The sequence below is a fragment of the Diceros bicornis genome, chromosome 7 (genome assembly GCF_020826845.1).
Source record: "Diceros bicornis minor isolate mBicDic1 chromosome 7, mDicBic1.mat.cur, whole genome shotgun sequence".
NCBI classification, from domain to species: domain Eukaryota; kingdom Metazoa; phylum Chordata; class Mammalia; order Perissodactyla; family Rhinocerotidae; genus Diceros; species Diceros bicornis.
In genome coordinates, this window is record NC_080746.1 from 22,951,078 (window position 1) to 22,971,544 (window position 20,467).

At 51.0% G+C, this 20,467-nt stretch overlaps 1 protein-coding gene across 1 annotated transcript; it reads right to left on the bottom strand.

Annotated features, from left to right (window-relative positions):
- Nucleotides 1-4,026: 4,026 nt before the first annotated feature.
- On the bottom strand, nt 4,027-15,719 carry ANKK1 (ankyrin repeat and kinase domain containing 1). Its single transcript, XM_058544504.1, has 8 exons — nt 15,538-15,719; nt 10,171-10,465; nt 8,843-8,994; nt 8,493-8,542; nt 7,716-7,871; nt 6,911-7,029; nt 6,246-6,286; nt 4,027-5,329 (listed from the first exon to the last, which is right to left on the bottom strand). Exons 1-8 carry the CDS (start codon nt 15,717-15,719, stop codon nt 4,027-4,029), a joined length of 2,298 nt encoding a protein of 765 aa, XP_058400487.1.
- Between the last annotated feature and the right edge of the window lie 4,748 nt (nt 15,720-20,467).

Below are 20,467 nucleotides of genomic sequence, written 5' to 3' on the forward strand. Positions count from 1 at the left end.
GGCACATCCATGATTTGCACCCAGGTCAGTCCGGCTTCAAAGCCCGTGGTCTTCCCACTACCCAGCTCCCCACTGCTTCCTTCTCCTGCCTCAGTCCAGCTGAGCTCCTACCCTCTGTCCCTTACGTTACAGCAACAACCCTGCTGCCTATAATCTGATCCGGCAAGCCTAGATGGGGTACGGTGGGAGGACTGGGTGGAGTGCAGAAATAAGCAAGAGAGATGATGTGGCTCACACTGAGCAAAGACGCAGGCGGGAGAGGGCTCTCTGAACCTCACTGCAGGGGGTGCTGGTACAGAGTCACCATCTCCAGCTGCGCAGTCAGAGAAGGCTTCACGGGCAGGGACAGGCAAGTTGGATCTTGAGGAGTATGGACTGTGCTCTCCAACAGCCACGTGTGGCTACTTACATTTAACTTATTGAAATAAGAAATGTGGTTCCTTGGTTGCTCTAGCCACATTTCAGCTGTTCAATAGCACATGTGGCTGGTGGCTATCCTATTGAACAGTTGCAGTTATAGAAGGTTTCCATTCTCCCAGAAAGTTCCATTGGACAGGACCAGTCTAGAATGACTCCTAGATTAGGAGTTTGGGTACCTTCAACTAACATAGAAGAGAAAGGGTGAGGAGCAGGCCTGTGGATGGGAAGGGAATGTTCAGTTTGGGACTCTGAGTTTAAGGACCTCCAAGTAGAAATGCCCAGTAGGAAATTGGGGTGTTCCTATCCTCCTCCACCCCCAATCTCCAGTAAACAGAGTTTGAAATTCAACTAGAGATCCTCTTCTTGCGAATTTCAAGGGCCTCACTAAAATCCAATTCTAAAGTCCCTAGGAAACCTCTGGAAGGCAGCTGTGTCAAAATGGGACTCAAAGTATACATGTGTGTCTGTAGGGTCTATGTCTATGCTGGCAAGGGGTGGCTTAAAAAGGAAGAAGAAGGTGCTTGTAGGCAACGAAGGGGCCGTGTTGGCCAAAGCTGGCCTGAAATTGCTACCTCAGGTATCTCTTGGAGGAAGTGAGTAGAGGAAGCAGGGTTCTGAGGATCTGAGTCTAGACCCAGGATCATCAGAGTTGACAGGATTCCTAGGGACAGTCCTGCCCACTTCTCCATGAGGTCTCTGCCATTCATAGGACAACAGGTGCAAAACAATTGTCTACCTTTTCTAACTCTTTCTTCGAGGTCTTTCCTCAAACTCTTATCAATAGGATAAACCAGACACTGGTTCACTCCTGACCATTCCCACAGACTGAGCTGAGCTCACTGGGCTCTGAACATGTAACCCCACCCCTACTCTGGCTCGTGGAGAATCCTAGACTTGGAGCTAGACTCAGACCTCAAGGTATAAGGAGAAGCAAATGGCGCTGTGCCCCCTCCCCTTCCCCCTTCCAGCTCCAGCATGTTCTGGGAAAGACAGAACTCCCAGGGGTGTTTTTACCTACATGTCTTGCCTAAGGCTTAGTCTCAGAGAGAACAAGGAGAGTAGGCCAGGCGGCTAGCGGGGAGGAGGAGTGCCCCCTGTCCCAGCCCTCGGGAGTCCCACTCATCTAACCAGGAGATGAAAAGAACACCCCCCAACCCCCAGGGGCTGCTGGCCAGTGACTGTCTTCAAGGTTCTGCTAAGGAAGGGTGCAGAGAAACCACGGGATGCCCCCTGGTGGTTGTTCTCAGCCCTGGCTGCTCTTCAGCTAACGCCAGGATCCTACCCTGGAGATTCTGGTTTAACTGGTCAAGGGTAGGTTCAGGTATTTAAAAAGCCACTCCACCCAGACACATGCACACCTCACCCAGGAGATTCTAATGTGCAGGCTTGATTTATAGTCAAATGTTCTAGGGCACGACGCAGCTCAATGCTGCCCCCAGGGCTCTCTGTGGTGGCCATAGGCTATGGCATGGTGGGGTGAAGTGTCCAGGACCCAAGAGGCTGACGCCACAGTCCAGAGGCCACAGGATGGGAGATGCAACACTGCCAGCTCTGCTGAAAAGGACTCATGTACTCAGCATGTTTGTGGGGCAACAGATTTCCTCTACCCTGCCTCTCTCATCCCACACTGATATGATGCTGCTGACTGGTGGCCCCACCCCTGTTCCAGGAGGGCAACGCACAAAGGTGGACTCTCAGCTGGCTAGGAGGTGGAGCTGGCCAGTAGTTGGGGCAGAAGATTCCTTTTCTCTGACAATTGCAAAACGTCCTCGAGTTGGAGGGACTGCTTCAGCAATGCAGAGAGATAGAGAGGAGGATAGGACCTCTAGAACGCCTGTCCTGCCCCCACCCGGGGCTCCATCCCACCCCCTCCCAGTGGTCGGCCAGCCTTGTCAGAGCTGGAGAGGAAGCAGAAGCTGGCTGGTGGCTGAGCTAGGGCCCAGCCACGCACGATTACTGTGAGCAGCCCCAGCCCTGCCCCAACCTGCCCACAACCAGCAGGACAGGCCAACCCAGCAGATGAGTGGCCAGGGTATGGTCACAGGACAGAGCTCCCTGAGCCACTGCTGAGGAGGACAGTTCCTGCCCTGTGAGCTCCACACAGAGCCCAGATAACCTCTCACCATTACCACCTCTCCATCGCCACCCCTCCAACCCCCACCTCTACCCCCTGCCTCCTCCCCCCGTGGGAACACACATACACCTCACCATCACCACCCCCTCCAACTCACCATCACCACCTCTCCATCACCTCTCACCATCACCACCCCCTCCAACTCACCATCACCACCTCTCCATCACCTCTCACCATCACCACCCCCTCCAACTCACCATCACCACCTCTCCATCACCTCTCACCATCACCACCCCCTCCAACTCACCATCACCACCTCTCCATCACCTCTCACCATCACCACCCCCAGCAACTCACCATCACCACCTCTCCATCATCTCTCACCATCACCACCCCCACCAACTCACCATCACCTCTCCATCACCTCTCACCATCACCACCCCCTCCAACTCACCATCACCACCCCCTCCAAAAACTCACCATCACCACCTCTCCATCACCACCCCCTCCAACTCACCATCACCACCTCTCCATCACCACCTCTCCATCACCACCCCCTCCAACTCACCATCACCACCTCTCCATCACCACCCCCTCCAACTCCCACATACACCCCCTGCCTCCTCCCCCAACATGAACTCACACACACGTATTATACACACACACCACACCACGCTACACACACCACACACACCCCCTACTAACACTACTGGCCCCTGTATACGACCTGGCCCCACAGGTCAGTCCATCTCCAAGGAGGAGACTCAGGTCCACAGCTTTATTAACTTCGGGGTTTGAAGCCTGGCCATGTGACTGGACACAGTGAATGGTGGGGCAGGGGGACCAGGGACCGAGCAGCCCACATAGGATCACTCATGGGCAGCTGGAACACACCCTTCTTTCATCCCCAAGAGACTGTGTGGGAGACCCAGGCACTGGGACCAGAGCCACGAGGAAGGTGTGGTCAGTGTGGCAACAGGGGGCTGGCTGGGCTTTAAACAGTGAGCAGCAATCTCCTCCAAACTTTGAGCTCCTGCCCCTGGAGCAAAGCACGTGTGCCTGGCTCTCCTGGCCCAGCTCGAGGTCAGGGGCCAAGTCCCACAAATATGAGCTGGGAGGGAGCACTTCCTTCTCCTCCTTGCCTTCTCTCATCTTCAGAGGGGGTTTTCTAGGACGCAAGAGCCCTTGTGAACTCAGGGGCAAGTGGCAACTGGTGGCAGGAGTCTTGGGAATGAAGAGGGAATTCACTGTGGGGGCCTGAGTCCAGGGACAGGAGAAGGAGGGCAGGGGTCTGCTGGAGACACACTTGGAGGAGGTGCTGAAAGAAGCCCTCCACGCCAGGGCCCCGTCCCCAGCTACAATCTCAGTGGTGCCCTTCCCAACCCTCCATCACACAGGAGACCAGGTTCCAAGTTTCCTCTCAAGGTTGAAGGGGCAGGTGACAAGCACAGGTGGGGAAGGGGTACCCCCCAGAAGTCTAGCTGAACTTCCACCAACCTCTCTTCCTTAAAGGTAAGGAGACCCCAGGTTATCTAAACTTCCATCTGGGCTCCAGGCTCAGCACTGCCCAGAACGGCTGATGAGGGTTCCCTGTCCTCAAGGAAGGAGATGATGCCCTGCTTTTGGCTCCGGAGGGCCAGCTGCAGGGGTGTGCAGCCCATCCCATCCTGGATGTCCAGCTGGGCACCAGCTTTGACCAGCACTCTGAGGATGGCCATGTTGCCCTTGAGGGCAGCCAAGTGGGCAGGTGTCCAGCCCACCTTGTTGCAAGCATGGACATCTGCGTGGTGCTCCAGAAGGTTGCTGACGCTCAGGAAGGCGCCCCTCTGGACCGCCAGGTGGAGGGGTGTCCAGCCTGACTGCTCGGCAGCATTGGGGTCAGCCCCACATTGCAGCAGCGCTGACACCACCGCCTCCTCCCCATGGCGGGCAGCCAGATGTAGGGGGGTCCAGTTCATGCCTCCAGGAGCCCCTAAGTCTGCGTGGCTCTCAGCCAGCAGGTGGATGATCTCCAGGTGGCCCTTGTAGGCTGCTAGATGCAGGGGCGTCCAGCCCTGCTGGGTTGGCAGCTCGAGGCTGGCCCCATACCTGAGCAGCATCTTGCAGATAAGGTACTTGCCCCTGGCAGCCGCGATGTGCAGTGGGCTGTAGCCGCTCTGGTCAAGGGCATCAGGGGCTGCCCCACTCTTCAAAAGGTGTTGGATGGCCCTCACTTTGCCTCGCTCCACCGCCAGGTGCAGTGGTGTCCTCAGGTTTCTCTGCCGAGCATCCAACACAGCCCCCTGGCCTGTCAACAGCTTGACCAGGCTGATGTGGCCAAAGTAGGCAGCCACATGGAGGGGGGTCTTGCCCTCAGCCTCACTCAGGTTCGGGTCAGCTTGACGGGAGACCAGAAGCCGTGCGACATTCTCAAAGTTGTTCTGTGCAGCCAGGTGGAGTGGAGTCCACCCCTCATGCTCCTGGGCATCCACGTGGGCCCCGTGGTCCAGGAGCAGGCGGGCAGTGCGGTCGTCCCCATTCTGGGCTGCAAAGTGTAGCGGGGCCCAGCCGTCCTCATCCGCCAAGTTGGCGCTGGCGCCGTGCTCCAGGAGCAGGGTGCAGAGGTCGGGCTGCTGGTCCTGGGCAGCGATGAGGAGGGGCGTGTAGCTGCAGGCTGTCTGGCAGTCCACGTCGACCTCGTGGGCCAGCAGCAGCTTCACCTGCTCCACGCTGCCCTGCGCCACCAGGAAGTGGAGGGGAGTGACCTTGTTCTCGTAGATGCGCAGCTCCTCATCGCTTGGGACCAGGCTCCCACTGTCCGAGAGATGCAGGACCCGCTTCAAGTAGTCTCCTGAGCTTCCTGGGAGGAAGACGGAGTTGAAGAAAGGACCTCTGACCTATCCAGAGGTCCTCTAAGCCATCCCCCTGCCTCCTGGAAGTGCCATCCAGGGACAGAGACTATAAGAGTGAAGGCAATGTCTTTCCTGATATTACACATCTCTACACAGCCTCCATTGTCCTAGAGAACTCAGTCTGGCAGTTCTTCCCATAAGGCTGAGGCAGAAGGAGGCCTGGGTGCAAATTCTGACTCCACCTCTTAGCACCGCGTGACCTTAGCCAACTCTGCCTGTTGGAGCCTCCAGGTCCTGATCCATAAAGGGGACACGAACAGTGCCCACCTCTTACTACCATTGTGAGGACAAACTATGTAGGCAAGAACTTTCAGAGGCATGCCTGGCACGAAGTAAATACAAGCTGAAAATAAATTTGTGGTGGAGCTCTATGATCTGAACTTCTCCTGAGGCCATTAAGGACCCACTTCCTCTTGTTCTACCCAGTGGTATATCAGAATTTAAAACATCAGTAATTACCCTCCACCAAAAAAAGTAAATAAATCACTGCCCAGGCCAAACTCCCAGAGATTGTGACTTAATTAGTCGAGAATGGGGCTCAGGCATCGGTATTTTTTTTGTTTCCCAAGTAATTCTAATGTGCAGCCAGGATTGAAAATCAGTCTCCACCTCTGGGCCGGGAAGGGAGGAGTCTGGCTTTGCAACAACACAGACCAGAAAGGGATGCAGAGCCAGAACCCCCAAGGGCATGTGCATTTCTGGAGCATGGAGCTGGGTGCCAGGAAAGCAATACACCAACTCCTGCTTTGTGACAGGCCTGGGGAGGAGGGTGGGGGCCAGGGACGATGGGATAGGGTATAGTTGGATTCCACTTTCTCCTCCACTGCGAATTCCCTGGTTCTGGCTGTGGCATTCTGGACTCACCGCTGTCTGTTAGCTCCTGGCTGACCTCCTCACTGACCTGGGAAGGAAGACACAGGGGCAGATCAGGTCAGCAGGGCAGTTGTGGTCTTTGCAGTCCTCCACTCCTTCCCTCTCTCCAGCACCCTGTCACCGGTCAGGACTCACATCCCACCCTGTCCTAGGAGACCCTGCTCCTATGTCAGAGGAAAACCCTGAGCAGGGGAGACCCTGCCAAAAAGAGGTGGCCCAGGGCCTTGACTTCCCCTTGGGCCGCATGTAATGCAGGGTGGCTCCATGGGTTCAGCTGGGAGCCCTTCACTAACCCAGGGCTGGTTCCCATGTTAGAGAATAGACAGGACAGCAGAGCGATGCCATTGATGCCCATGGGTGAAAGCTGGGGACAGCAGAGGTTTCCCTCTGCAGAACAGGGCTCTGTTTAATCCCACACGTGAGAGAAGGTATGTCCTCCTCAGGGGCTCTGAACTACAGCCCCCACTAGCCCTTGGAGCCCCTTTGTGCAAATTAGAAAAAGATGTCCCCAAGAGGGCCCCTGGCTTGGCCAGCAGAGTGTGGGCTGGCTCTTAGTCCCCACTTGTGCCCTCAGCCAGGTGGCTTGTGAAGGACACAGCTGTGTATGCATCCTCAGCGCCTGCCAAAGACTGTGCCAGCCGACCGCACTCACCTCCCAGGGCCGGCGCAGAGACGGCTTGCAGGACACCTTCCTGGCCAGGGCCTCGCTCTCTGGGTCTGCCACAGCGCTCTGGAGCAGGGACAGCAGCATGTCTGTCTCCACTGTGATGTCTGCTCCATGAGCAGAGAGAGAGGAAGAGAAACACAGGCTGGCCAGCAGTCCCATCGCCATTTTAGATACATTTCCCACATCCCCCAAATCCATTCCTGGGCCCACGTGCATCTGTACATGGCACCAGGAGGCAGGAAACCTGGGTCCCAGCCTTGGCTCAGGGGGGCCACATTGGCAAGTCACTGACCCTCTGAGTGTCAGTCCTTTTTCATAAAACAAGTGGGCAGGCAGGGCCAGGTGAACTGTAAGATGCTCACACTTACACACAGGTGTGTGTTTCATAGTCTCTAAGGGACTGGACAACTTCCAGGTCCCTCCATGCCCGTGACTTCACGGTCTGGGAACATGTTACAAGTGAGGACACCAAAGCCCTGAAAGGACCCAGGTAACTGGAGAAGCCAGCAGAGCAGAACCAGGCCCAGATGCTTCTGACAACCAGAGTTTTCCACGCTACCTCCCACAGGGGCACTCGTTAGCCCAGAGACCAGACTGCAGTCCTTGGCTGCCCCTGGCCCCCACCCCCATCCTCCCAGCACTGAGATGCGGATTCTGCCCTAGCGTGATGGCAGGTCTCTCTGCAGAGCTCTCAGCTGTGGCCTGGGCTCCAATCATCCCCTTTCCTGGCCCCCTGCACCCTGGCCCTGCCCAGTTTCCCAGTCCCTGGACAGTCAGGCTGGATGAGAACCTGGAAAGCACGGCCTCTTCTTGGGGTCCTGGTCCCAACAGCGCTTCATCAGGTCCACCATCTGCTGGGCCTCGCCTGGCCACTCATCAGAGACAGGCTGCAGGGAGGGCCGCATGCCTGTGGCCACTCGGATGATGATGGTCATCATGCCGAAGCCTGCGAGAGGAGGCCCAGGCTGTGCAGGTGCTGGGGGTGAGGGGCAGAGGGGCTGGGCAGGAGGCAGGGGCTCTGAGGATCCCAACAGGGTGTTGCACACAGCAGGGGCTCCATAAATGTGTGGTGAGTAAACAGCTAGATTTCAGGTCGACTTGAGGTTCCAATTTGAGCAGCTGAGTCTCAGGTCCAGCTCCAGCCGCCTCCCAGGCCAAAACAGGACATGACCCCACCCTGCAGGCCTCTGCTGTCCAAAGGCAGCAGGGCTGACCAACAGGCCTGGGTACAGGCTTTGACTTTCAGCTTTGCTGGGTTATCCGTTCCCTGGCAGTCTATTCACCTGGCTTCTAGGTGGCAGGGGTGGGGCGGGAGAGGCAGGAAAGGGCAAGAGAAGCAAAGGAGTTAGAGCCAGAAAGTATGGTCTGGGCTGAACTTTGGCCTTCCTTTTACTGTTATGAGAGCTCTAGGAAGTAGAGGGAGGAAGGAGGGAGGGTGCAGATGGGAATCCCTGAAGAGAAGACCGTTCCCCGACACAAGCCTGCCACTGGCCTGCTCCCACCAACGCTCAGCCCTCCCACAGCCCCTTCCAGGACCCCCACCAGAGGGTGCCACCACTGCTGCTACCTGAATACAGTTTCTTCTGAGTGAGGAGCTCCCAGATGACAATCCCGAAGCTGCAGATGGGGGAAAGTGCTCCCTGAGTGACTTTCTCGGATACCCATGGTCACCCCAGCCAGGGGGGCCCACGGCCCACACAATCCCAGGCAAAGCCTCTCTAGTCGAAGTTCCCCTCCAACCTTCCCCCTCCCACATGGGCAAGGAGGGGCCAGACCAACCTTCCCCCTCCCACGTGGGCAAGGAGGGGCCAGACCTCAGCCCTGTCCCGTCCTGCCCTTTGGGCTGTGGGGTCCAGGCAGGGCAGTGACAACATGCTACCTCCTGGGTATGCAGCACGGAGCCCAGCCTCCTCTCACCTGTACACGTCATACTTGGGGCCTGGCGCCTTATTACTCTCCAGGAACATCTCAGGGGGGATGTAGCTTAGGGTGCCCCGCAGAGCCGACCTCTCGATGTACTGCATCCGGGTCGACTGTTCCATCCACTTGGACAGGCCAAAGTCCGAAATCTGGGAGGAAGCCAGAGGCAGGGATGGGGCAATAGAGTCTTGCCTCCAGAAAACTGCCTTGGTTTCTCACCCCTCTCACTATCCACCTCTCCAGTCTAGTGAGGCAGTTAGGAGCATGGCTCTTTCCCAGCTGTACCACATAGTACCTGGATAACCCTGGACAAGTTACTTCTCAAAGCCTCAGTTTCCTCATCTGTAAAATGGAAATAATACGAGTACTTAACGCATAGTGCTAATAGGAGCATTAAATGAGGAAAGATGCAAAAAGCACTTAGTAAGTGCTGGCACACAGTAGGTCCTTGGTAGGTGTTGCCATTATCCAGAGGGACTGTGGATAAAGTTGCCATCTTTGGTGAGCTTCTGTTCATCCCACTTCCATGGGCCCTGAAGACCTTACACCAGGAATATTTATCCCCTCTTTGCTTCCATCCATTGCTGCATTCATGTGCTAATTGACCATTCACTGAGACCAACTAGACTGGGTTCCGAGGACCAGGCAGCAGATAAGAAAGGTGAGACCCCCCCCACCACCCATTACTCTCATAAGCGCTTATTCAAATAGGGAGTGTAGTCATTAATGAAATAGTTTCACAAAGGACTATAGACCTACCATTGCAGTTAGCAATATGAAGAGACACAGGTATAATAAGGACATACAACAGGGGCCTGTTGGGGTGGATCAGGGAAAACCTCCCCAAGGAGGTGATGTTTAAGCCAAGAGCTGAATGATGAGTAGGCTTTTGCTAGATGAAGAGGGGAGCAGGGGAACACTGTTCCAGGCAGAAGGAACAGAATGTGCAAAGGTCCTGGAGCAGAAAAACAGTGTGGTGTGTTTTAGGAACTGCAAAAACGGCCATCATGGCCTTTCTTAGGAATCCATTTGTTTACACACATCCGCACCCGAAGCAAAGAATGGAAAGGATAGGGATTATTCTACCCACATTAGAAATTGAAGACTGAGGCCCAAAGAGGGTTATCGTGGGTATCCTGATACCCAGCGTCAAACATCACTGCTCATACACCTCTGTTTCAGGTGTAATCCCTGCCTTTAGTATTTGTCCACGAAGGGAGCTGCTTAAAACTCCTGATGGGCCAGTCAGGCAGGTAGATAATCCTGCTCACCTGGAGGAGACTCCAGAGTGAAAAGGAGACAGAGGGGTTGACCAGGGCCCTTACCTTGACATGCATGTTGCTGTCCAGGAGAATGTTACCTGGCTTGAGGTCCAGGTGGAGCAGAGGCGGCTTAATGCTGTGGAGAAAATTCATGGCCAGGCTGGTCTCGTGGATGATGCGGAACTTGAGCTGCCAGCTGAGGCTGTGTGTGGGCAGCATCTTCTCCAGGGATCCACTGGCCATGAACTCCATCACGATGCCCAGGGGCTGCTTGCACACCCCATAGATGGACACGATGTGCTGAAACTTGATCTTTTCCATTTTGGCTGCTTCTTCAATGAGGCAATTCACATCAGAGCTATGGGGGGGAGGGGAGCCAGAGGTGGAAGGAGGTGACTCATTAATTACAGAGGAACTAGCAGAACACACAGACTAGGCTTGATGCCAGGCTGTGGGGACCCAGAGAAGCCTCGGGAGCTTGCAAGATGGTGGAAGAGGGAAGAGAGACATGAAAGGATGCCCAGCAGGATGCACAGATTAAGATCCGGATGGCCAGAAACAACAAGACAGGAAGTAAAGTGGTCTGCAGATTTAGGAGCAAGTCCATTCCACAGAGGTGGCCACAAAAAAACCTGCCACTTATTCTGGCCACTTGTTTACACGCTTATCTCCTCCAGCAGATTGCAAGCCCCTGGAGGAACAATATTACGCCTCGTGCTTCTGTTTTAAAACATCATTTATTGCCATTTTGATTATGAAAGTAATACATATGCCTTGTAGAAAATCTAGGGAATGCAGCGAGCTATAAAGAGGAAAATTAAATCATCAGTAACCCAACCTTCCAGAGTTGGCCTCTGTTAATATTTTAGTATATTCTTCTACAATACATTTTCAAGGTACTTCTTTCCTTTTCTCCCTCCTTTCCACTCCTTTCTCCTCCTCTCTCTCCATCACGCAGTGTGGGCTGTTTTGTGATCTGCTTTTCCCCATTAGTGTAGCCTGAGCACTTCCCTACATGGTCATTCTTCTGGAGCAAGGTCTATCTGGCTGCATGGTACTCCACTTTATGGATGAACTGTAATTATTCATCTTTCTACTCCCCACAGCACATTGCCATGCACAGCGCAATACATCTTTGTTGAATGGAACAGAAGTCAAGACTTAAGGGAAAGTCTTACAAAATAAGCATTTGCAAATCGCTCTTGCTCTTTTCCTTGTATGTGCCCACAGAACAGTAAATATGCAAATTGTCAGAGATTGGGGAGGCGGGGATGAGGATTAAGGAGAAACGACATTTTTAAAAGCACAGTACTTGCAAAGCTGCACTGGCACTGCAGTCAGAGGCTGCTGGAAATGTGCTCACAGGGCCACTCTGGGAAGCCAGCCAGAGACCCCTGACTCCCAGGAAAAGCCACCTGCTCCCTCGCAGCTGGACAGGTGGGCTAGTCCAGCTTTTTTCTCTTCTCACCTCTACTTCTCTGCTGTGCTAGAGCCCTCCCCCCACCTCTGTGATGCTTTTATCTGTCTCCTTTTGTCCTCTTCAGTTTGCAGGAACTGAGAAGACATCTGTCATGAGGTGGAAAAGCATGGGATCTGGGGTCACATCGCCCTGAATTCAAATCCCAGTTTCACCACTTACTCTCTGCACAACCTTGGGAATAAACTCTCTGGGCCTCAGTTTTTTAACTGTAAAATGAGGACAATAGTGACTTGCACAATTGCCCTTGACATCCTGACTGCTTGAAAGCGTTTGCTCTGCCTACAGCCTCTCTCTTTTCCTCGTCTCCCACCAGCCCCTTTCATCTAGTTTCTGGTCTCAATACTTCACTGAACAGCTGTTGCTGAGGTCACCAAGGACACGTTGCTATAGCCTATGCACAATTTTCAGTTCTCACTTTACAGGTCAGATCTCTCACTCTTTTTTTCTCGAAATATTCACTTGCTCAGCCATGTGCCAACATGCTCCAGGATTTCTCCCCTTCTTTCTGGTCACTTCCTCTCTGTTCCCTTTGCAGGCTCCTATTCTGTCCCTTGACCACTGGGCTCTGTGCTAGGCCCTCTCCTTTCCTCCTCTCACTCTATGCTCTGTGTGTAGACAACTCAACGTCTCCAACTGGGTATTCGGTACTTACCCCATCTAAAGCTGAACTCGTGATTCTCTCCTAAAACCCGCTCCTCCCTCAGGCTTCCCACCCCAGTGAATGGGGCCTCCATTCTTCTAGGCTCCAAAGATTTGATGTCATTCTTGACTCCTCTCTTCCTCTCCCTCAGCACGTCCTGTCAGCTCTACCTGCAAAATATAGCAAGAAGCTGACCACTTCTCATTGCCTCTCCCCATTGGCTTCTTGGCCCAGGCCTCCTCGCTGGCCTCTCTGCTTCTCTGTCTTCCTCTCCACCATCTATTCTCAACCTGGCAGCCAGAGTGATACTTCTAAAACGTAAGTTGGAGCATGTTACTGCTCTGCCCAGGACCCTCCAGTGGCTCTCTTCTCATTCACAGTAAGAGCCAGTTTTTACAATGGCTTACAAAGCCCTGCAGGATCTGCCTCTGGGCATAGCTTACTGATCTCATCTCCTACTAATCACTCCTTCCAGACTCGGCTCCTCCCCTACCAGCCTCTTGCTGTTCCTCCACCATGTCAAGCGTGTTCCTACCTCAGGACCTTTGCACTTGCTGTTCCCTCTGCCTAGAATACTCCTCCGTAAAATAGTCAAATGGCCTGCTCCTTCTTTGCTTCAAATCTCTACTCAAATGGTAAAGATCTCAAGTCTAAAATAGCAACATTTCTCCAACTCTGGCAATTCTTATCCCCCCATATACAGATGGCCCACAAATTAATATTTCTAGATCAAACATCGTTCTTGGAAAATCAGACTACTCAACTGTCCTTAGGTATTTTAATCAAGAAAATGTCAGGTGGTTGTAAGTGCTATAGATAAAAACATTTACCTATTTATTTATTTATTTTCTGTCTTCCTCCATTAGATCAGACGCTCCACGAGGGCAGGGACTTTGTTTTGTTCTCTTAGTGCTGAGAGTGAATGAATGTCATCCATGCCCTAGCTTCAATCACCACCTATTACAAGTGACTCACACATTTTAATCTGATTAGCTCACACCTTTATTCTGAAGGCAAATTTCTTGACAAAATTCTTCCTGGCTATTTAAACTCAACATGTACAAAACTGAACTCATGATCTTCCTCTCCAAACCTGGGCCTCTTTTCACGTTCCATTTATTAATGGTCAACAGCACCATTCAACAAATATTTATGGAACACCCACTATGTGCCAGCCACTGGGGACAGAGCAGTGGACAAAGTAGACACAGACTCTGCTCTCACGGAATAGATGTTCTAGTGGATCCTTTGTTCCTTTGGGCAAGCCAGACACTGAGTTAACCTTGATGCTCCTCTTCCTCATCATGCCCCCATAGACAACCCAGCACCAAGTTGAGTGGATTTTTACCTCCTAAATACTGAGTAATCCATTCCTTCCTCTCTATCACAAACACATCAGTCTAGACTCTGATCATCTCTTGCCTGAATGACGACAATAATCTCCTAACTGGACCAGCATCCACTCTACCTTTCCAACCCATTCTCCATACTGCAAATCTGCTCAATTCCTCCTCGTCACCACCACTCCCACCCGGTTGTAAACCCTTCAGTGGCTCTCCACTGCTCCCTCTTTCTCAACTCCAGCCACAACAGCCTTTTTTGCACCCCTTTACTTCCTATGCCTCTCCTGCCACAGGTCCTTTGCACATTCTGTTGCCTCTTCCTGGAAAGCTTTCTCCTCTTCACCTACTTAACGCATACCCATCCTTCACATTTCGGCTCAAGTGTAACCTCCTCAAGGAAGCCTTTTCTGATCTCAGTCAAACTCTGTTAAGAAGCTCTCATAGAACCCTAAACCTCTCCTTTTCAGCATTTCTGACAGTGGCACACTTATACTTACATGTGGTTATCTGGTTAATGTCTTTCTCCTCCCAGGCTGTAAACTCCAGGAGAACGGGGCCATATCTGTTGCACCCATTACTATATCTCAGGGTCTAGCTCAGTGCCTGACACACAGCAGGAGAGCAATAGGCATTCATCAAGTGGATGAATGAACAAGGAGATGGAAGGAGCATCCAGGGAAGTAATACATGTAAAAACCCTAGTACAGAACTCCATACAGCGCAGGCACTAATTACCGTTAAATCCCTTAGCCCTTTCCACCAAGGGATTCCCAGGACTTGGGAAGGGAAAGTGGTGGGAGTCAATGTCTAACAGTGTAGTCTTGTCAATGCCACCTGTCTCCTTTTGTTCTTTGCTTCAAAGGCTGTAAACGGTTTGGACAAATCCTAGAATAACCTGACTCCACTCCAAAGCCAAAGGGAGGATGCTGAGGGAGGAAGGCGGGTGAGTCTGGGGATAGCTCACTTTGCCCCTATTCATTAAGCAAGTGGGGTTTGGGAATTAGGCAAGAGACTGTGAGACCTGAGGCTGTGTCTTAGGAGCTTGCGTCGGACCATAGAGAACACAACAAAGAACACCCAAATAAGATGCCACCCCAGGCCTTCCAGTTGATGTCCCAGGAGCCTCAGGAGAAGGACATTGTTATCATTCTGAGACTTCATATCCCAAGTGTCTCCTTCCTGGCTGCACAGGGGGCAAGTGCACAGCCAGTACCTGCAAATCCAATGGGAATGAGACTGGAGCCCATCTCAATGGGATGGCAGAAATGGGTAGAAACAGTGAAAGAGGTAGTAAGAGAGAAAAGGAGGCATACCAAGGAGTGGCCATAGTGTGTACGATGAGAGTTGGGGAGGAGCCAGAGACAAAACGAGGACAGAGACTGTAGTATTCCCGGCTTGACCTTCCCGCAGGACCTATGTGAGAGCCGGCAGGTGGCCTGGACAGGCTCTCAGGCCAGCAGGTTGGGCAGTCTCCATCCCCCAAGCCTCCTCCAGCCTGCACCAGCTGGGTATGAAAAGGGAGAACATGGTCCTCCACAGATCACTGAGCATCACTGAACCAAGTGTCACAGCCCCCCAGCGAGCCCCTTGCCTGCCCTAACAGTTTGGGGTGGGCAGGAGGGTGGCAGAGGGCCATCAAGAGCAATCATCACACCCTGACACCCAGAAGGAAGGAGGCAGGACTAGTGTGGGAGGTCAGATGGGACAAAGGCATCTTTGGAGGGTAGTTCCGCTGCCCTTTGACCTCTTTGATTCCACAAACAGGTATGATGTGCCAACTGCATTTCAGGTATGGAAACAAACTGACATGGCTGTGCCTGGGGAGCTCAGGCCGCTGGGTAGAGTTTAGAAACGCTGAGGGGACAATCCTCACCCTCAATCCCCGCCTGCTCCTCCCTCCTCCCACGGGGAGCTCGTGGGGCCTCAGTTTCTCCTCTGTGAAAGGAGAGGGGCGGGGCGGGCGGTACCTGGTGGCATCTGGCAGGAGGCAGGGGGAGCACTTGATGGCGTACTGGGTCCGCCAGCGCTTGTGCCGCACCTGGAACACCTGGCCGAAGCCGCCGCTGGCCACTTGGCGCCAGTCGCCGTCGAAGTCGTCGCGAGTGAAGACGGTGAGGCTGCCCAGCCGCTGCTCCACGTCCGCGGCCATGGGGTCTGCGCGGCCGCCCGGCCCCTCCGGACCCCGCGCACTCCCGCGCCCGGGCTGCAGCCTGCGAGGCTCGGCAGCAGCGGCTTCCTGCTGCTCAGGTCCCGGGAGGGTGGAGATGGGAGGCGAGCTGGCTCTCTCTCCTTCCGCGTGAGGAGGAGCCGATCCTGTCCTGCAAGGGCGGGGAAAACCCAAACCTGAGCCCTGAGGCCCCAGGCAGCCATGTGGGACCTGGACCTGGGAAGAGGGTACGTTCCTCCGAATCACCCCCAAGAGACCCCTCCCACCTTAGCATCCTTCCTCAGTCTCAGCCTTTGAGTGTAAGGTCCCAGAGGCCAAGAACTCCTAGATCCCTCATTAAAAGTGGAATGATGCTTAGGGACTGACTTAGGAAAGAGCAAGGTCAACCTAGAGGCTGCTGATTTCTTTCCAGTGGTCTGAGTCCAGAAGTTCCTAGATCCTGCCTGGCTAGGAAGCCTGCAGCCAGTGGGTAGAGAAGAGAGAGCTGGAAAGGAAAGCTCCACTTTCAACTGCCTGCTTCTGCCCGTGACGGGGAATAGGTATGAATGAATGGGAATGAACGAGGTGGGTATAGTCCAATTAGGACCCCAAAACGCCAGAAGGTGCAAGAAATATGTTCTAGCCAAAGGAATTTTGCCCCAAAATGCTCTGAGTCCTTTCTATTGACCTTTATAAATGTATTTTATTTTGGCAGATTGGGGATGGAAATTTTCTGGACTTGGAATTATGATAAGAATGTTGTGTGTGCATGATTGTTTTGGGAGAGCCTAAAATTTTCTGCCTGCCACTCCCAGACCAGTGAGCTGGTAGAGCAGTTCTGCAATATTCTGGAAGATGCTGAAATCCAATGTGAGCCTTTCCCCAAACCAGAATGACAAGCTTTTGCATACAGGGAAGTTCCCCAACCTGTCCCTAGTCTCCACCCTGCAAACATGTCACAGAACGCCTGGACAAGTTCTGGCAGACTCCGACCTCTGGTAGCGTGTGTACTGAGGTGAGGGCAAGGTTGGTCAAGATGAAGCAATGTGTGCGGGAAACTGGAACATCTGCCCAGGAAGCAAGACTCTCCAGAGAGAAAAGGATGGAATGAGCCGGTAGAGGCAGGGATTAAATGCAAGAGCGTGTGAGTCAGTTAGACCCGCATTCAAATCGTGGCTTTTTTCCCACCTCTTATCAGCCACTGGGCCTTGGTCACATTACCAAATCTCTCTGGGTTTCTCCATCTGTAAAATGGGATGGTAATATAATACCCATTTCAAAAGGTTGCTGTAAGGATTAAGCTTTAAAAATAAACCTAAATGAACACTCATAGGCAAAAAAATGAACCCACCTAAATCTCACACATTATCCAAAAATTAACTCAAAATGAATCATGGACTTAAATTGAAATGTAAAACTATAAAACTTTTAGAAAAAAAAAATAGAAGAAAATCTTGTGGACCTGGAGTTAGGCAAAAAGTTCTTAGGCTTAACACCAAAAGCTCAATCCATTAAAGGAAAAATCAATAAATTGGACTTACTAAAAATTTAAAATCTTCACTCTGTGAAAGATCCTGTGAAGAGGATGAAAAGTCAAGCCACAGACAGAAAGAAAATATTTGCAAACCACATATTTGACAAAGGGCTAATTTTCTAGACTATATAAAGAACTCTCCAAACTAAATGGTAAAAAATAAACTAGCTGATTAGAATAGACATGTCACCGTAGAGGATATACAGCTGGCAAATAAGTGCATGAAAAGATGTTAAATAGCATTAGCCATTAAGGAAATGCGCATTGAAACCACAATGAGATATCACTACACACCTATCAGAATGGCTAAAAAAAAAAAAAAAATAGTGACGACAACAAATGCAGGTGAGGTTGCAGACAAACTGCATCACTGATGTATTGCTGGTGGGAATGTAAAATGTTACTCTAGAAAAGTTTGGCAGTTTCTTATAAAACTAAACATACAATCATCATACAACCCAGCAATTGCACTCTTGGGCATCTATCCCAGAGAAATGAAAACTTATGTTCACACAAAAACCTTAACTTGAATGTTCATATCAACTTTACCTGTAATAGCTAAAATCTAGAAACAGCATAGATGTCTGTCAACAGGTGAATGTTAAGCAAACTGGGTATATTCATGCTATGGAACACTATTCAGCAACAAAAAGGAATGAACTATTGATACACAAAACAATTCAGATGAATCTCCAGGAAATTCTATTGAGTGAAAGAAGCCAGTCTCAAAAGGTTACTTATTATATGACTCCATTTATATTATATTCTTGAAATTACAAGTTTATAGAGATGGAGAACAGATTGGTGATTGTCAGAGATGGGGCTGGGGGCTGTGTGTGTGTGATATTGTGATTTATGAGTAAGAGCATTTCTGTTTCTGGCACAGAGCTCCAAAAACCCTTGGAATTTCCTAAGTGATGAGAATAATAAAGGTATCTTTTATTATGTTAACAAGGTGACTTTTGGAAAGCACCTAAAGATGGGTGCTTTCACCTAACAATGTCATTAGAGGGTTAGAACTTTCAGTCCTAACCTTGACCTCTGGGGAGGAGAGAGGGGCTGGAAGTTGAATCAATTGCCACAGGCCAACGATTTAATCATCATGCCTATGTAATAAAGCCTCCATAAAAACCCCAAAGCACAAGATTTGGAGAGCTTCTGGGTTCATGAACAATGGAGCCCTTGGAGAGGGCAAGGAAGCTCTGCTCCCCTTCCCTCATACATTGCCCTGTACATCTCTTCCATCTGGCTGTTCCTGAGTTGTATCCTTTTATAATAAACCTGTGGTCTAGTAAGTAAAATGTTTCTCTGAGTTCTGCGAGCCACTCTAGCAAATTAATTGAACCCAAGGAGGTATCAAAGTTGACTATAGTAGAGATATTTTTAAATGGAGTCAAAGCTGCCTTTCCAGAGAAACTGCCTTGTCTTGAACATTGGACTGGACCAAATCTTTGGACTGGGCCAAATCTTTGGACTGGGCCAAAGTGGCAACTGTTTTACAAGCAGTTGTTGAGAAGTCAGCAGGAGAGCGGACATCCTGATCACAAAGACTGAGGATTATGGACTTTTGGAAGATAGAATCAATAATCAATCAATGTTTAGCCAAGACTAGCTCTTTTCCTCTAACTCCAATTAAAATTCTTTGTAATACAACCTCCCTCCTTTGCCTTTAAAAGCCCCTGACTTTTACTCCCTATTGGGACACTATTTGAGTTTGAATCTGTGCTCCCCGAATTGCAATTCTTTGATCCCAAATAAATGTTTTGCCTCTTACACTGATTTCTGTTTTTGCAGATTGATGTATGGTGTCAGAAGTGGGATCTGAAGTGATCTCACCTTCGAGGACCGGTGTCCTCTGGAAATAGCTTTGGTGCCAAATGAGCCCCCTTGTGTGCTCAATTGCTTCCACAGACAACCAACTCTTCTGATTGTGGGACCTCTCAGGCTCAGACCTCCCTCCTTTCTCATTGAGGTCTTTACCTTTGTTTGGGATACTAGGGACAATAGCTCAGTCTGGGGTCAATCAACCAGGAGACAATTGTCTCCAAGATGGCTTATGGCTATTGTTGTCTGGAAGGGTTTCTCTGTTTGAGCTGGCTATGACTGTTTCTGTCTGAGGGTTTATTTCCCATCTGGTGAGTACTTGAATTCTCTCTTTTGTGTTATTTATCGCAACAGCTATAGCCAGTGGGTCAGAAGCACAGGTAACAAGCTGGTGCTTGCAACTGGTGTCTCTTTGTCTGGCTGTGCTTTAACATGGGAATTTCACCTTCTAAAATTTCTCCAGAAGTTCCTCCCTTGGGAACTCCAGCTGGGTTGATATTTAAGAACTACAGTCTTTCCTTTTATAAATTTTTGTCCCAGTGGACTGATAATACAAAAGATGATCTATAATTACAGTGGCCACTTTGGGGCTCTTTTGAGCTTCCCAAACTGATCCTTTTTGCACACTAGATTTAGAAACCACAGATTTAAGACCAGAAATAAGATCTTTATTTCTAAAGAATAAAGCATACCACCTTCCAGCACACCTGTTTAAAAACTATGGTCCCAGAAGCTGTAAATATTTACAAAGGATAGCAAAATCTTACTAAGCTTGTTTCATGTCCTGAGAGCTTGGCTTGGTAACTGTCAAGCTCAGGGCCCCAAAATGTAGTCAGACAGAAAGGTGGGTTGTCCTCCATCTGTGGCCAGATATGGGTGGGCAGAAATGGGGTTAAACTCTATTTGCAGCTAGGGTCCTACCAAATTACTGCCAGCCCTCACAGAAATAACAATGTTATTAGAAGGAATATTCCAATTAGATAAGATCATTTAGAAAGTGCACTTAAAAGCAAAGCCTTCAAAATTCCAAAATAGCCTCGCTGAAAGTTTCATTGCAAAAACCTAATGAAAAATTAAGATAGAAGAGATGCCTAAAGGAAAAGACTATACAAAAGTCTGTTAAGTTAATGGCTTTACATCCCCATATCTACCTTCAAAGGAGGGCCCATAGGGGCTCCCCCCACACTTAATGAGATTCTGAGAGATTTTCTGGTAAACTGCTATGTTATTCCCTTAAACAGCCAAGGGGAAACTAAAATTAAAAATTAATGGAATTGGGCCAGCCCTGTGGCCTAGTGCTTAAGTTTGGCATGCTCCACTTTGGTGGCCTGGGTTTGGTTCCCAGGCACAGACCTACACCACTCGTCTGGCAGTGGCCATGCTGTGGCAGCAG

Coding starts and splice junctions, on each gene's coding strand:
- ANKK1 (XM_058544504.1), bottom strand. CDS start 15,719: ATGGCCGCGGACGTGGAGCAGCGGCTGGGCAGCCTCACCGTCTTCACT. Junction 8,543..8,842: donor CCCAAGTATGACGTGTACAG/GTGAGAGGAGGC, acceptor CCCCATCTGCAG/CTTCGGGATTGTCATCTGGG. Junction 7,030..7,715: donor GAAGAGGCCGTGCTTTCCAG/GTTCTCATCCAG, acceptor CTCATGGAGCAG/ACATCACAGTGGAGACAGAC.